Source organism: Lithobates pipiens, unplaced genomic scaffold, assembly GCF_037356315.1.
Source record: "Lithobates pipiens isolate NorthernLeopardFrog02 unplaced genomic scaffold, aLitPip1_a1.2 Scaffold_30, whole genome shotgun sequence".
Taxonomy (NCBI): domain Eukaryota; kingdom Metazoa; phylum Chordata; class Amphibia; order Anura; family Ranidae; genus Lithobates; species Lithobates pipiens.
In genome coordinates, this window is record NW_027507791.1 from 83,791,764 (window position 1) to 83,806,220 (window position 14,457).

The window sequence follows — 14,457 nt, forward strand, 5'->3', positions numbered from 1 at the left end:
TTAGAGCCAGACGCACTGCCCGAATCTCTAGGATATTGATGGGCAAGGTTCTTTCAGTTCTTGACCACTGTCCCTGGACAGTTGTCTTTTCTAGTACTGCTCCCCAGCCTCAAAGGCTGGAATCCATCATTACCACTTTTGAGATGACTGGTCTGAAGGATTTTCCTTTCAACAGATTCTGGGTTAGTAGCTACCAAGAGAAGATTTGGGACACTCTTGGGGACAGCCGCATTGGCAAGTATAAAGGTTGAATTGTTTAATTCCAAGCAGACAGCATACTGTTTTGCAACAGTCTTGAATGGAAGGATCACCTTTTGACCTGACCACTCACCCGTACCAGCTCTCTTATGGAGTTGATTTTTGCCTGAGGCAAGAACACCTTTTCCTGGGCTCTCTCTATTATCAGACCCAAGTACTCCAGCCTTTTTAGCGGTATTAAGGAAGATTTCTCTAGGTTGAGAATCCAACCCAAACTTTCCAGATAGTTGGTTGTAGTGCGTACACTTTGCTCTAAACGAGCCACTGACTGATCTACTATGACTGTTATGCCCTGTGCCCTTAACCTGGCTAGAGGTGGAGCCAGCACTTTTGTGAACACCTGGGGCGCTGTAGCTAGCCCGAAGGGCAGAGCTACAAACTGAAAATGCTGCTGTTCTAATTTAAACCGCAGAAACTTTTGGTGAGCGGGAAATATTGGGACATGCAGATATGCATCCCTGATGTTGATTGATGCCAGAAGTTGTTGTCCTCCTAGAAGGATAGAAACCACTGACCTGATCATCTCCATGCGAAAGGAGCGGATCTTGAGGAACCAATTTAGATTTCTTAGATCTAGAATGGGTCTGACATCTCCATTTGGTTTTGGTACCATAAAAAGGTTTGAATAAAACCTGTATGATCATCCCTTGAGATATTAATCGGTCTAGTGCCTGAAACAGAGATCTTTGGGAACGCCGCACCACAGGAAGCGAGACGGTGGAAAGTCCCGAAATTCCAGCATTACCGTGGAGATGCCCCATCTGTCCTGAATTTCCTCTGTCCAGACTTCTGAAAACTGCAGAAGTCTTCCCCCCACCTTGGTGAGGGGGGCTGTCTCTTCATGATGAGATTTTAGGATTCTACTTTGCACGTTTCGGACTTCTTTTGAGCCAGGGTCCGACTCTGAGGTTTTCCTCTAGAGTGTGACGGCGGAAGCCCCTGGCACAGGGGAAAGAGCCCATTTAAATGAAGGGCATTTATACTTTCTTTTGACTGGCAAAAGGAGTACTTTTCCCACTAGAAACTGGATATATTTGTCCAAGTCTTCTCCAAATAGTCGCTCCACATGAAAAGGGAACCCAGTTAGGAGATTTTTACATGGTGCTTCAGCTGACCAATTTTATAACCACAGTATTCTACACATATGCACAATCATAAGCGTAAGGCGGGACCGCCCGGTAAATAGAATCTTTAATGGCAACTTTTTATCTGTTGGATCCTTAAGCATTTGTCCATTGTCTACAGGACAAGTTAGGCATTTATTCACACTGGAAATCGCAGGGTCAACTGCTGGTACTTTACATTTTTTGGAGAATTTCTCCTACAGGGGATAGAGAGTTGAAAATCTCTTAGGAGGGAGAAAATGTTTATCCGGGTGATCCCATTCAGCAAAAATAATCTAGTAATGCATGTGCAGGAAACACATGCAAAGGCTGAGAAGGTTTTAAGGAACCCATGGAAGAAACCAAGCTTTCAGCAGACTCCATTAGGGGCAGCATGAAAGTGGAACGAACCATCTCTGAAAGACATTTCGTCAGATCTTTTCTTACCCGAGAAAAAAAATCTCCATGCTGCAGCCACACACAGACTGAGCTTTACAGTGAAGACAACAGAGTAAAGTATCTGCATAGGCTTTCTAGTGGAGAATTAAGGCATGACAACAATTTTTCCCTAATAGAAGAATACACAGGTAAACTTTTCAGTTCCTAAGTTTCTTCCCTTACCTTATCCCCGTCGCAGGATTTGCTGAATTAACAGATAATCCATCCTTCACCCATCACGGCGGGTTGCGTTTAGCAAACCTTCAAGGACCCGGTGCCTAATATCGGGGTTCCAACTTCCTTGGACCTGTAAAGCACCCCACCTGGAAAGCTAGGTAATGTAGCAAGACAAAAGCCCTGGGTTCCTGGGGTCCAGCCCTACAAAGAGAAGCAAAACCTCCTGCTTTGGATACGAGGCACCAGGTACCATCCTTTTAGGAGGTAATGGCACTTTGGATGGATCTGGTCTTTATGGAGGCTATTTAAATCATGGATCCTGCCTAGAGCTCCTCAGAGCACATCTTCACTTGTGACCAACACCTTAGACACTGGCAAAAAAAAACTGATGGGCTCCTGGGAGGAGGAGGGGTTATAGCCTCTTCTCCTTGCACACAGAGAGCCGTGGCTCTGCCTCACTCCTCTCCCTGAAAAGCCAAGGCTTTCGTGTACAGCTCAGGTAAGATCAGGCTCCTGTAAGTATTTGGGGGGCTGTATATAAGGGAAGTTTAACCACTTTCCGACACTTGTTGGTTTCAAGTTAAAATCACTTAAAACCCCCAAACATTATATATATATATATATATATATATATATTTTTAGCAGAGACCCTAGAGAATAAGATGGTGGTTGTTGCAATATTTTATTCCACACTGTATTTGTGCAGTGGTCTTTCAAATGCAATTTTTTGGGAAAAAGAATATACTTTAAAATGATATATAACAAAAAATGAAAATAAAAAAAATAAAAAAAAACACAACAGTAAAGTTAGCCCAATTTTTTTGTAGAATGTAAAAGATGTTACACCTCGAGAATCGTGATCTTTATTCTAAGCAAAAAAAGATTCAAATTTTTCCCAGAATCGTGCAGCACTATTGTACTGCAATGTCATTTTTACTTCCATCAAGCAGCAGCCAATTTTCTACAATTTGTGCCTTTATGTCTTGTACAAAATGATAAGGCCTCTTTCACAAGCTAATGACCTACCTTTCAAACGAGAATCTTTGCTTTCACCGTGGAGGACAAATGTAGGACTGACAAAGTGTTCTGACTGGGGAAGGACTGAAGCAGATTTTGCTTTTTTTTCAGCTTCAGCAGCCCTCTTGGCAGCCATTTTCTGAGCAAAGATGCTGACTTTCCCAGGTCCTGGTGTAGCCTGTATACCCTGATGGATAAACAGAATAAATAAAGCTTGGATTATCAATATTTAAGATAATGAACTAGACAAAAACACAAAGTGGACAAAAGGACTCTTAATTAAAGGGTGACAATGCTTTGTCCATGTCTCACAACTGTGCTCAAGCACTGTGACTTTGTCACAGGGGCCTCCAACATGACCAGTATAACATGCCTAGGTGTGGTCTACTTGTCACTATCAGGAAACCCACTTTGATGAATGACATGCTGCCATCGCTGAAGTGCATGTGGACAGCAAACTGCAAAGAGGCTGCAGGGGATTAGTAGCACAAAGATGTAACAAAGGAGGAGGTCTGGTGCTAGAATTACTGCTCATGATCTGACGTTCATGGGAATATATCAGGTGTGAGACTATCACGGTTTGCGCACGGGACCAAAGTGCGTGGCTGTGCGCAAGCACGGGAGGACCGGTGTCTTGTCAAATAGCGTCCTCCATCAGATAGTGTCCCCTGCGTACTGCGCATGCGCAGTACACAGGAACACAGATTCCGAAAATTGCCGATGATGAACGGCGCCTGCGCCGTGAGTCCAGGTTCTATCCCCACTATCCAAGTGGACATAGAGTCAGAATAAAAAAGAGCCGAGCGCAGCGAGGCCGAGCCCGAAGCGTGGCAAACAAAGCTCGCCCGCGAGGGGCCCTCTAAAATTCATAACCCTATGTCCACTTGGATGGTGGGGCTACCGCCTCCACTCACGGCGCAGGCGCCGTTCAGCTTCGGAGATTTTCCGAAGCTTCGTCTGCTCCGTACTGTGCATGCGCAGTACGGAGTGGACACTATGTGATGCCCGGACTCTATACGCCAGAACACCGGGTCACTTTTTTTTCAATTATACATTTTTTTATTTTTACACTATTGCTTTATTTTTATTTTATTTTTTTATCACTTTTATTGCTGTCGCAATGAATGTAAAAATCCTTGTGACAGCAATAGGCATGTGACAGGTCCTCTTTATGAATGCTTTCCATTTTCAAAAATGGTGGCGATGGTTGCTGAGTAAAATTACGTTGCGTCATCACTTTTGGTTTACTATAATGAACAGTCGATCAAAGCCAATCCTGGCTTTGCTTGGTTGTCCGGCCAGCTGGCGGATGCGCTGGCTGGTCGCTCGCGCCCCCTTCCGCTGCTTGTATTAGCAATCAAGCGGACGGTGATATTGTTATTATAAAAGAGGGCTGACCCCTGGCTCTAAATAACTATACCGGGGCGATGCCTGCAGCTGCAGGCATTATCACGGAATAACCACCAAAGTTAAGCTTATTACACACACAGGGGTTGATTTACCAAATCCAGAGAGAGTGCAAAATCTAGTGCAGCTCTGCATAGAAACCAATCAGCTTCCAGGCTTTTTGTCAAAGCTTAAACGAACAAGCTGAAGTTAGAAGCCGATTGGCTACTAGGGGTGCAACAGATCGGCACCGATCAGCAATCCAAACGGGTCACCTCGCTCAGATCGGCACACACCGCGATCCGCGGAGCGCTCCACGGTCTCAGCCTTAGGAAAGGCCATGGCTTTGGCCTAGTTCCGGAGCGGCGGCCATCTTGGTACACCGGTCTGCGTTTACAATGTGACGGAGCGATCACCTGTAAACAAACCGGCGTCATGATGACGCCGGTTTCTCTCTGCCCTCTCTGTACTGATCTGTACAGTGGAGGGGAGAAATCGGATGGCAGCCACAGCCATTCCAGCAATACCCTGCCAATACTCTGCAATACTTACCCTGCCAATACTCTGCAATACATTACATTGGGGGAGATGTATATTGCAGTGGGGACTATATGGTGGTGGCATTTTCACAGGTTTTTGCAAATTCAATTATTATTTGCTGATCCGAGGAACAATCCAATCCATGAGTTTTTTGATCCGTTGCACCCCTATTGGCTACCATGCACAGCAGCACCAGATTTTGCACTCTTCAGTTCTAGTAAGTCAACACCAGTGTGCTTTAGCACACTATCGCGTAGTACACACAATGTGAAAATTGGCCAAAAATAACAGTAATCAGAGTGATCGTTCGATAATCTAAAAAGCTTGTAAAGGAAAAACGAGTGAATTTTTCTCATTTGATAACAGAACAAATGATTTTCTTGTAGTATGGTGTTCGTACAAATCAAAGTTAAGTGAACAAGATCACGTATGATCAGAAACAAAAAAAAGGCCCGGAAGAAGAAACATGCTCTTCTGAATAATATTTTATTAGATTGATAGCCCTGTGGAATATTATTTATCTTGTTCTGTTACAAACAAACTGATCATAGGCAACAAATGAATCTGCAAAACAATGCTCAAAAACTCCTCAGCTCTCCGATCGTGTATCACTCCAGGCATAGCTAGAAGAGGGGTGACACGTACATTACATTACTTCCGATTAGAAGCTAGAACGTAGCTATGTATGTGGGAAGTTGTATCCTGTTGTATGAGAATTTTTGTACCTTTAGTAAGCGCCTCGTTTTCGATTTGAGAAAAGCAGGCAAAAAAATAAATAAATGGACAATCGTTCGTCCGATTTTCTCATCGTGTGTACTAGGCATTAAAGGGGAACTGCAGTCACATAATTTGTAATAAAAACATCTTTGCCATTCTGAAGCTTCCCTCCCTGGGATTCTGTACTTGCCATATATGCTGCAGAAATCTCCCTCCACTGAGTCTGGCTGCATCCATTTTAATTGTGGGCAGCTGAGCTGCTGCCTGTTCACTTCCTGGATGTACACAGACACACAGAGGCAGACCTCCAGCTCTGCGGCTCTCATTGGCCTTCTTATGACTCACCCCCCTCGCTTCCTGGCAAACTCTCACGAGAGTGAGAGAGAGAGCTGTGCAGGTCATATTTTTTTCCATACAAGAAACAGGAAGTGGGTTGTATAAGGTATTTACTGGCAGAAAAAAGGGCAGAAGATTTAATAGATGTAAAGTTGAAAGAAATGACTGTGTAAAGTTCCGCTTTAAATGTACTTTAAGCCCATTCTCAGAAATGTGCTCCTATACAAAGCAAGCAAAAAAAACAAAAAGGTCTGTTGCAGATGTTTATGTAGTTTACAAATAACAAGGGTGGGTCCACTTCTCCTAAAGAGGCAAGATTTCAATTTTTCTGGCCAATGGAATGGACATTACGAAGAGTACGGTCAGCCCCATATGCACAGTACTGGCTACTGTCACTTATTGATGTACACACACCAGTATAGATTGTGATGATCACAAGGATACAGGAGCCCTTGCAAACAAAAATGAACATGTGTGACCACTGAAATCTTATTATTACTTGAATAGCAGATCTCTCATTTCAAATCTCTATGGCCAATTGTCTGTTGGAAAAGATAAAAAGGTATGAAAAAAAAACACATACAGATATACCCTGTAGGCACTGAAAGGAAATATCTAAACCTCAAAGTCCTAATGGGTGATTTGTTACTGCATGTGACTTCTGTGCTACGATGCTTTTTATAAGCCATGTGTCATTTGATGAAATTAAGAGTGTCTGCAGCAGGCTCCCTTCCAATGCTTTCCTCGCTAATGAGCTGTCTTCACCGGGCACGCAGAGAAATCCATCATGTTTTATGGTTTCCAAGGAAACTATGTCATTGGATCATGTATTCGCAGGCAATGTCACCAATGTCTAAAAATGGCTTTCAATGGCGCAATGTAAAAGATGGACCAGATTGCAGTGACAGTAGAAAAGAATACATTGTGTATAGTTTATGTAGCCTACACTGGACTGAGATGGGTAAATAGTGTCAGTAGATACAAAGACAGTGGACTACATAAAGTTTTCTGTAACCAAATCTCAAGATCAATCAAACCTAAAAACAACAGCCAGAAGGGGCAGTTTAATGCAAATTTAACGCAAAATGCTGAGTTGACAGGTGGTACCGCCTATTAAACTCAGACATTCAACCCAATGGGTTTGCACCACAACCCAGAGCAACAAGCCTGGCTCTCGAGTATGGCACATTAGCTCCATTATAAAATGCTGTTCAGCAGAAAGAAAAACATTTTATTTTTAAAATGGCATTCAGAAGGCGCCTTCTAAATGCCTGGCGATATCTGCTTAGCTACTCTCTGAAAAGCGATCTACCATATATGACTTTTCATAGCCTAGTGTGCTGCTGTGCACTTGCCACCCAAATCCCAAAGTCTCTCTGTGCAAGCTTAGATTAGATTCAAGTGGTGATTAGATAACTCAAAGTGCTTTGGAAGTTTCTTGCCACATTAAATGTTTATTTGTCAAACAAAGATTTAAGAGCTATATACACACACACACACACACACACACAAACACAAACACAAACACAATGGGTATAGAAACAAAATCAAATAAATCATATTTTGTTGCTTTAACCGCTTAAAGACCGCCTCCTGCACATTGGCAGAATGGCACGGCTGCGCACAATCACGTACCTGTACGTGGCTCTTTAAGTGCCCAGCCATGGGTAGGGAGCACCCCACCGGTGGTGCACTACCAACCCGGTCCTGAGCTCCGTGACCACGGGACCAGTGGACCCGATCGCCACTGGTGTCCCGTGCTTCCTACTGAGCTTGTCACTGATTGTCTGTTCCCTGTTATAGGGAAAGACGATCGGTGATGTCAGACTCCAAGCCAAGCCCCCTACAGAAAAAAAAAAAAAAACACACACACACACACACACACACACACACACACACACACACTTAACCCTTCCCCACCCCCTAGTGGTTAACTCCTTCACTGCCAATGTCACTTACACAGGAATCAGTGCATTTAAATAGCACTGATTGCTGTATAAATGACAATGGTCCCAAAAATGTGTCAAAAATGTCCAATGTGTCCGCCATAATGTCGCAGTCACAAAAATAGAAAAAAAAATAAATAAATAAAAAAAAAAAAAAAAGCTGATCGCCGCCATTACTAGTAAAAAAAAAAAAAAAAAAAAAATTTATAAAAATTCTATAAAACCATCCCCTATTTTTAAACGCTATAAATTTTGCACAAACCAATCAATAATCGCTAATTGCGATTTTTTTAACCAAAAATATGTAGAAGAATACGTATCGGCCTAAACTGAGGGAAAACATTTTTTTATATATTTTTGGGGGATATTTATTATAGCAAAAAATTGTCGCTCTATTTTTGTTTATAGCGCAAAAAATAAAAACTGCAGAGGTGATCAAATACCACCAAAAGAAAGCTCTATTTGTGGGAAAAAAAGGACACCAATTTTGTTTGGGAGCCACGTCGCACAACCACGCAATTGTCAGTTAAAGCGACGCAGTGCCAAATCGCAAAAAGGGGCCTGGTCCTTTGGCTGCAAATTGCTCCGGGGCTTAAGTGGGTAAAGCCTGAAATGAAGACACACACAGTTTTTGTTTTATTCAGCTGTATTTAATAGTGCAATTCAAGTGAAAGATAGAACACCAACAGGTCAGAAAAAAAATATATATAAAAAGACAGAAATCGCTGAGCTGGAAAAAAAAGATCACCCACCCAGTATTTTGTTGGGTTACATTTTGCTTTAATTACAGCCTTTAGTCTGTTAAGATATGTGTCTAATATCTTTGTAATATTTGCGCACTCTTCTTTGCAAAACGATTCAAGTTAAATTAAATTTGATGGTGACCACTTGTGGACTGTAGTCTTCAAATCATTCCACGGATTATCAATGGGGTTTAGGTCTGGGCTCTGACTAGGAAATGCAAGGACAAACACCTTTTTCTCCTTCAACCACTGTGTGGTCATGTTTGCTGTGTGCTATGGATCATGGTCATGTTGAAATGTAAACCTTCTTCCCATTGACAACTTTCTGTCAGGGGGCAGAAGTTTCCTCAATAATTTGATGGTATTTTGCCCATCCATTTTTCTTTCTATCCTGACAAGTGCTCCAGTCCCTGCTGCAGAGAAACACTCCCATAATAGGATATTACCACATCCATGCTTTAGTGTAGGAATGGTGTTATTTGGATGGTGAGCTGTATTGGATTTCTGCCAGACATATCGTTTGGTGTTGACGCCAAATAATTCAATTTTAGTCTATATCTGACCACCTTAAAACGTGCCTTGAAAATGTGTTATTGTCAAATGAGACTAAAATTTAATTATTTGGCCTCAACATCAAACGATATGTCTGGCAGAAATTTAATACAACTCACCATCAAAATAACACCATTCATACAGTAAAGCATGGAGGCGGTAATATCCTGTTATGGGGGCGTTTCTCTGCAGCAAGGACTGGAGCACTTGTCAGGGTAGAAAGAAAAAAAAATAGGATTTTTATAACAGCTTACCTGTAAAATTATTTTCTTTTGAAGTACATCACGGGACACAGAGCCATAGTAATCACTATGTGGGTTATAGGCCACCTTCAGGTGATAGACACTGGCACACCCTAAACAGAAAGTTGCCTCCCTATATAACCCCTCCCATTCTGGGAGCATCTCAGTTTTGTAGCAAAGCAATACATGTGTATACTAAAAAGAGGGGCAGGACCGCTGTGTCTCGTGATGTACTTCAAAAGAAAAGGATTTTTTACAGGAAAGCGGTTTAAAAATTCCTATTTTCCCTAATCGTACATCACGGGACACAGAGCCATAGTAATTACTATGTGTGATGTCCCAGAGCAATGCCAACTGAGGGAAGGGAGACACAACAAATGTAGGGCACCATGAGTTTAGAGGACTTATACTGCTGCCTGCAGTACACTGTGCCCAAAGGCAACATCCTCATGTCTTTTTTACATCCACCTGATAGAATTTGGTAAATGTATGGATTGAAGACCAAGTTGCGGCCTTGCAGAATTGAGCCATGGAGGCCTAGTGATGCACTGCCCACAAAATACTAAAACCCCTAGAGGAGTGTGATTTGATTTCAGAGGGTAGAACTACCTTTTTAAACCATAAGCTAGAACGATTATTTGTCAAATCCATTTAGAATAGTAGATTTCCATGCTGTCGGTCCTCTTTTAGCGAACTGATTCCATCCTGAACCTCAGCACATTTACAACAGGGCCTCCCGGCGAACCGGGGACACGGGTATGCTGGAGGGGAAGAATCTGTTTGGCGGCCAAGAGAGAAACTCTATCTTGTAGCCTGTGGAAATCAGATCGCAGACCCATTGGTCGGATAATTGGGAGGACCACCGGGCTGCAAACTCCCGAAGACGACCCCCCCCACCCGAGACATGGGTGGGGGCAAACCTTCATGCGGTAGCACTTTTTGTCGCAGGCTTGTGATGCCAGGGACGCTTTTGTCAGTCCGTGGCCATCCTGTCGGGCTGGGGACGCTTCGCAGAAGCACCAGCCAGACGAAAAAGCTATTTGTGAGAAGAAAAAGAGGGCCATTGCCTGCGGCGTGGCTCCTTAGGCTTCCTGGCTTGCGGGAGTTGGGTACTCTTACCACCCGTGGCATTTTTAATAATGTCATCCAATGAGGCTCCAGAGAGCCGGTCGCCAAGGAAGGGAAGATTTGTCATTCTTAGATGCCTGGTCAGCAGACCAGCATTTTAGCCAAATCAGGCGCCTCAGCACCACAGCTGACACGGAAGCCCTGGATAACAGAGGGAGAGTATCCAGGGCCGCGTCACAGACGTACTTAAGGCCTTGCTCTAGTTGGTCTGCTAGTTCCACGCAGGCAGGGGAGGCCTGTTGCTCTCCCAATTTGCGGTGCAAACGTTTTGCCCATTCAGTCAGTGTCTGCGACACAAGTGCTGATGCCAGTACAGGTCGCACGGCTGACCCCACAACTGTTAACAAGGAACGAGTCACCGCCTCGGCCTTCCTGTCTGTGGGATCCTTGAATGCAGGAGTCCCCTCAACCGGGATCGTGGTTACTTTATTTAACCTGGATACTGGGGGGGGGGGGGGTCAACGACTGGAGGAGCCGACCACATTTGAGAAGGCTTTCCTCAAAGTGGTAAGGCACTGCCATGTTCTTGGGGACCGAAAAGGTCCTTTGCGGCCGACCCCATTCCCTGTAGATGAACTTATCAAAATAAGTTAAATACGGGAACACCTTAGGTGAACGTGCTGGCTTGCGGGACCCAAAGGGGACCAATACATCAGCAGAGGGATCCGCTGGCTCCTGAATCTTCAGGGTATCACGCACAGCTGTAATAAGAGCTCCAACCAGCGCCTTGTCGCGCCCGGACCCAGACGGGGAATCATCCTCACTGTCCGACCGGTCCTGTTCAGCCTCGTCTTATAGGTCAGAGCAGGGGTCACCAGCCGCAGCAGGGCCCGAGTCTGCATCAGAGCTCTCCCCAGAGGACGGGGTGGGGGGGTGGACAGGAGCCTTTTTAGCACACCTTTCCTTCCACACACCGCAGGATTCCACGGGAATAGCAAGGCATCTGTTCCGCATGCTAGCGGATACTTTGTTTTGGACACAAAGTTGTCGATTTCTTTGTAGAACCTGGACGTAAACAGATCTATGTCTGGTATCCCCCATCTTTGACATATTGACAGGAAGATATCGGGGTGAAGGAACTATTCTCCCGGGAACAACTGCTGGTGACTCAAGTAGTCTGCCTGACAATTTTCTATTAAGACCGCCGATAGGCAAAGTACATTGTTTTCTGCCCAAGATAGGATACGATTCACCTTTCTCTGGGCCACACAACTTCTTGTGCCCCCTTGGTGTTTCATATAGGCCATTGCTGTGGAATAGTCGGATTGAATCCTGGCAGGACAATACCGTAAACTGAACCTTCAGGCTCACAGAACCAAGTACTCTGCCTGAATTTCTAGAATGATAATGGGAAAGGTAATTTCTGATCTGGGCCACTAACCATAAACTGAGGCTCCGGTGTACCTAGCATACAGTACCTAGTATTTTCAGGTGGCCCATCCGGGTACTAACCAGGCCCGACCCTGCTTAGCCTCCAAGATCACACAAGTGAGATTGCTCGCTTTGAGGGTGATGTGGTAGTAGGCTTTGGAGTCAGACACATTGGGAATCTAGAGCTTGAATCCTTTGTTCCAAGCCGATAGAATGTTTTACAGCAGTCTCAAATGAAACTGAGCATAAGGAACAGCCTCAAATTAAGCCACCCTCTTTCCCAACAACCCCATGCAAAATTTAATAGAAGAATGAATCTTGCTTTGACCACCTAAATCAGTCCTTTATGGCGCCGATCTTTGACTGGGGAAAGAACACCCCTTTTTGGGTGTACTTCTGATCAGAGCCAAGTATCTTGACCCTTTTCATGGTTTTAAAGAAGATTTCTCCTAGGCTGAGAATTTCGACCTAGATATTCCAGGTAGTTTAATGTGGTGATCATACTTTGGCCTAAGCGGGCTACTGACTGGACTATCAAGAACAGATCGTCCAGGTACACCATACTCGTTATACCTTGGGCCCTTAATCTGGCTTAGAACCTTTGTAAACACTCAAGGTGCAGTAGCTAGACCAGAAAGCAGAGCTACACACTGAAAAATTAAGATTTTCCACCTTGAAAAGTAGATATTACTAGTGAGCGAGGAAACAGGCATATGGAGGTATGCCTCTTTGACATTGATTGACGCCAGAAGTTCTCCTCCTTGTAGGATGGAGATAACTGATTAGATTGACTCCATGCGAAAAAAGACTGATTATATTAAGGAATTGAATTTAGATTTTTGAGATGCAGAATGTCCATTTGGATTTAACCAATCCCCAACCTCTGCTCTTATACCTCTGGAGCCACCATGATCACTTTTTGCCAAAAGATAGTCCAATGTTTGAGAGAAAGACATATTTTTCTCTGAATCCTTAGGAACGTTTGATCTGAGAAAACGAGGAAACAGGATCTATTGGAACTCCGGTTTGTACCAGGGAGTTATTGAGGAAGTCCCCCATTTGTCTTGACACTCTTCCTGCCAGATCTTTGAGAACTGCAGAAGAATTCCCAAATTGAGCAAGCGGGGCCGTCTCCTCATAAGGAGGCTTCAGTATCTTGAAAGTTTCCTCCCCCAAGACCTCTTTTGTCCCTGCGGTTAGCCCTGAGAAATACCTTTTAAACCTGACGGTGGAAGCCGTCACGACAGCCTGGAGGCTGATGCCCCTGGCACAGAAGAAGGAGCTTTAAAAAGAAAATACATTTACTCTTTCTTAAATGGCAAAAAGGGGTACTTTTTCTGATAGAATTTATTTGGATGTATTATTAGCTGGATGCCCACAGTTGCAATGCTGGCGCCACTGAGAGGAGGGGGGGGGGGATGAACGAGGCTTTGTTACCCCGCATCGCTGGACCCTGGGACAGGGAAGTTTTCGATTATTAAAAGTCAGCAGCTGCAGTATTTGTAGCTGCTGACTTTTAATTTTGTTTCTTTAGAGGAAACTCCTCTTTAAGAACACAACATCACAACAAAAATAGCTTTGGCTATAAGATCAATACTGAAATAATTTTTTCATCTATAACAGGTGGGTGTTAAATACACATCACCATTCTTTTTGTTTCTTTGTATGTATTAATTGTATGTATTAATTGCATGGGTTGTTACAGACATGGTGAACATCTCATGTCAATAGCACCTTTAGAAATATATTAAGCAGGAGCAAGTCCCGGCGTATCAAGCCAGGCCTGCCATATAGCACAAAATTTAAGGTGTGCTTGCCCATGTTCACATGCAAGTATTTCTCTCATTAATAGTTTACCTGATCGATCCACTATTTAACTGTGGGAGCGTGAGGAGCCACAATCTGGCAATCTGTTTGCGGGCTATATACAAATAGCCTAATGACTGTAATATAAAGTGAAGCAGGGAAAGTTCCTTCATAAATTGCTCTCAAAACACAAATCAGCGGATCTAGTGGTACCTAAAGGAATACGATAGTAGAAATAAAATCTATGACCCCCTTCCGATACCTATGAAGCTGGGTGGAGAGGTTTTTAAAATGTGACAGCTATGGAGGAGAAGAACCCCCGCCCACTGTATGACGTGGAGGAGGGGCTGCATAGTAAACCGTATTTAGGATGTAACACATTACGAAAGATGAACGTCCCTATAAATTAAACAACTATGTGGAGCAAACATCAACGCTAAAGTTGTTTGAATCAAACCTCAATTGTGATGGATAACCTGCACTATATGTAATAGTAAAGGGAAATATAACTGAAGATGTGTGAAAGATATAAAAGACGGATTAGAACAAAAGAATTACATAAAATATATCAGATAAAAGTACCAAAAGGTACCAATATGCATTTTTTTTTTTTTAAGATAATTGTTATTTCATGTCCCAACATTCCCTGTTCCTTTTTTGCAGCTTTCTTCCAGGGTAGGGAGCAGCAGAGAAGTTG

At 43.6% G+C, this 14,457-nt stretch overlaps 1 protein-coding gene across 2 annotated transcripts in view; it reads right to left on the reverse strand.

Annotated features, from left to right (window-relative positions):
- RPAP1 (RNA polymerase II associated protein 1) overlaps positions 1-14,457 on the reverse strand; it is a 143,514-nt gene that overhangs the window by 109,035 nt on the left and 20,022 nt on the right. The window contains exon 5 of one of the 2 annotated variants that reach the window (XM_077464519.1): positions 3,003-3,171. In XM_077464519.1, coding sequence (XP_077320645.1) covers positions 3,003-3,171 — 169 coding nt within the window. Of the gene's footprint in view, positions 1-3,002; positions 3,181-14,457 lie in introns of both variants that reach the window. The other variant, XM_077464518.1, reaches the window with a different exon arrangement.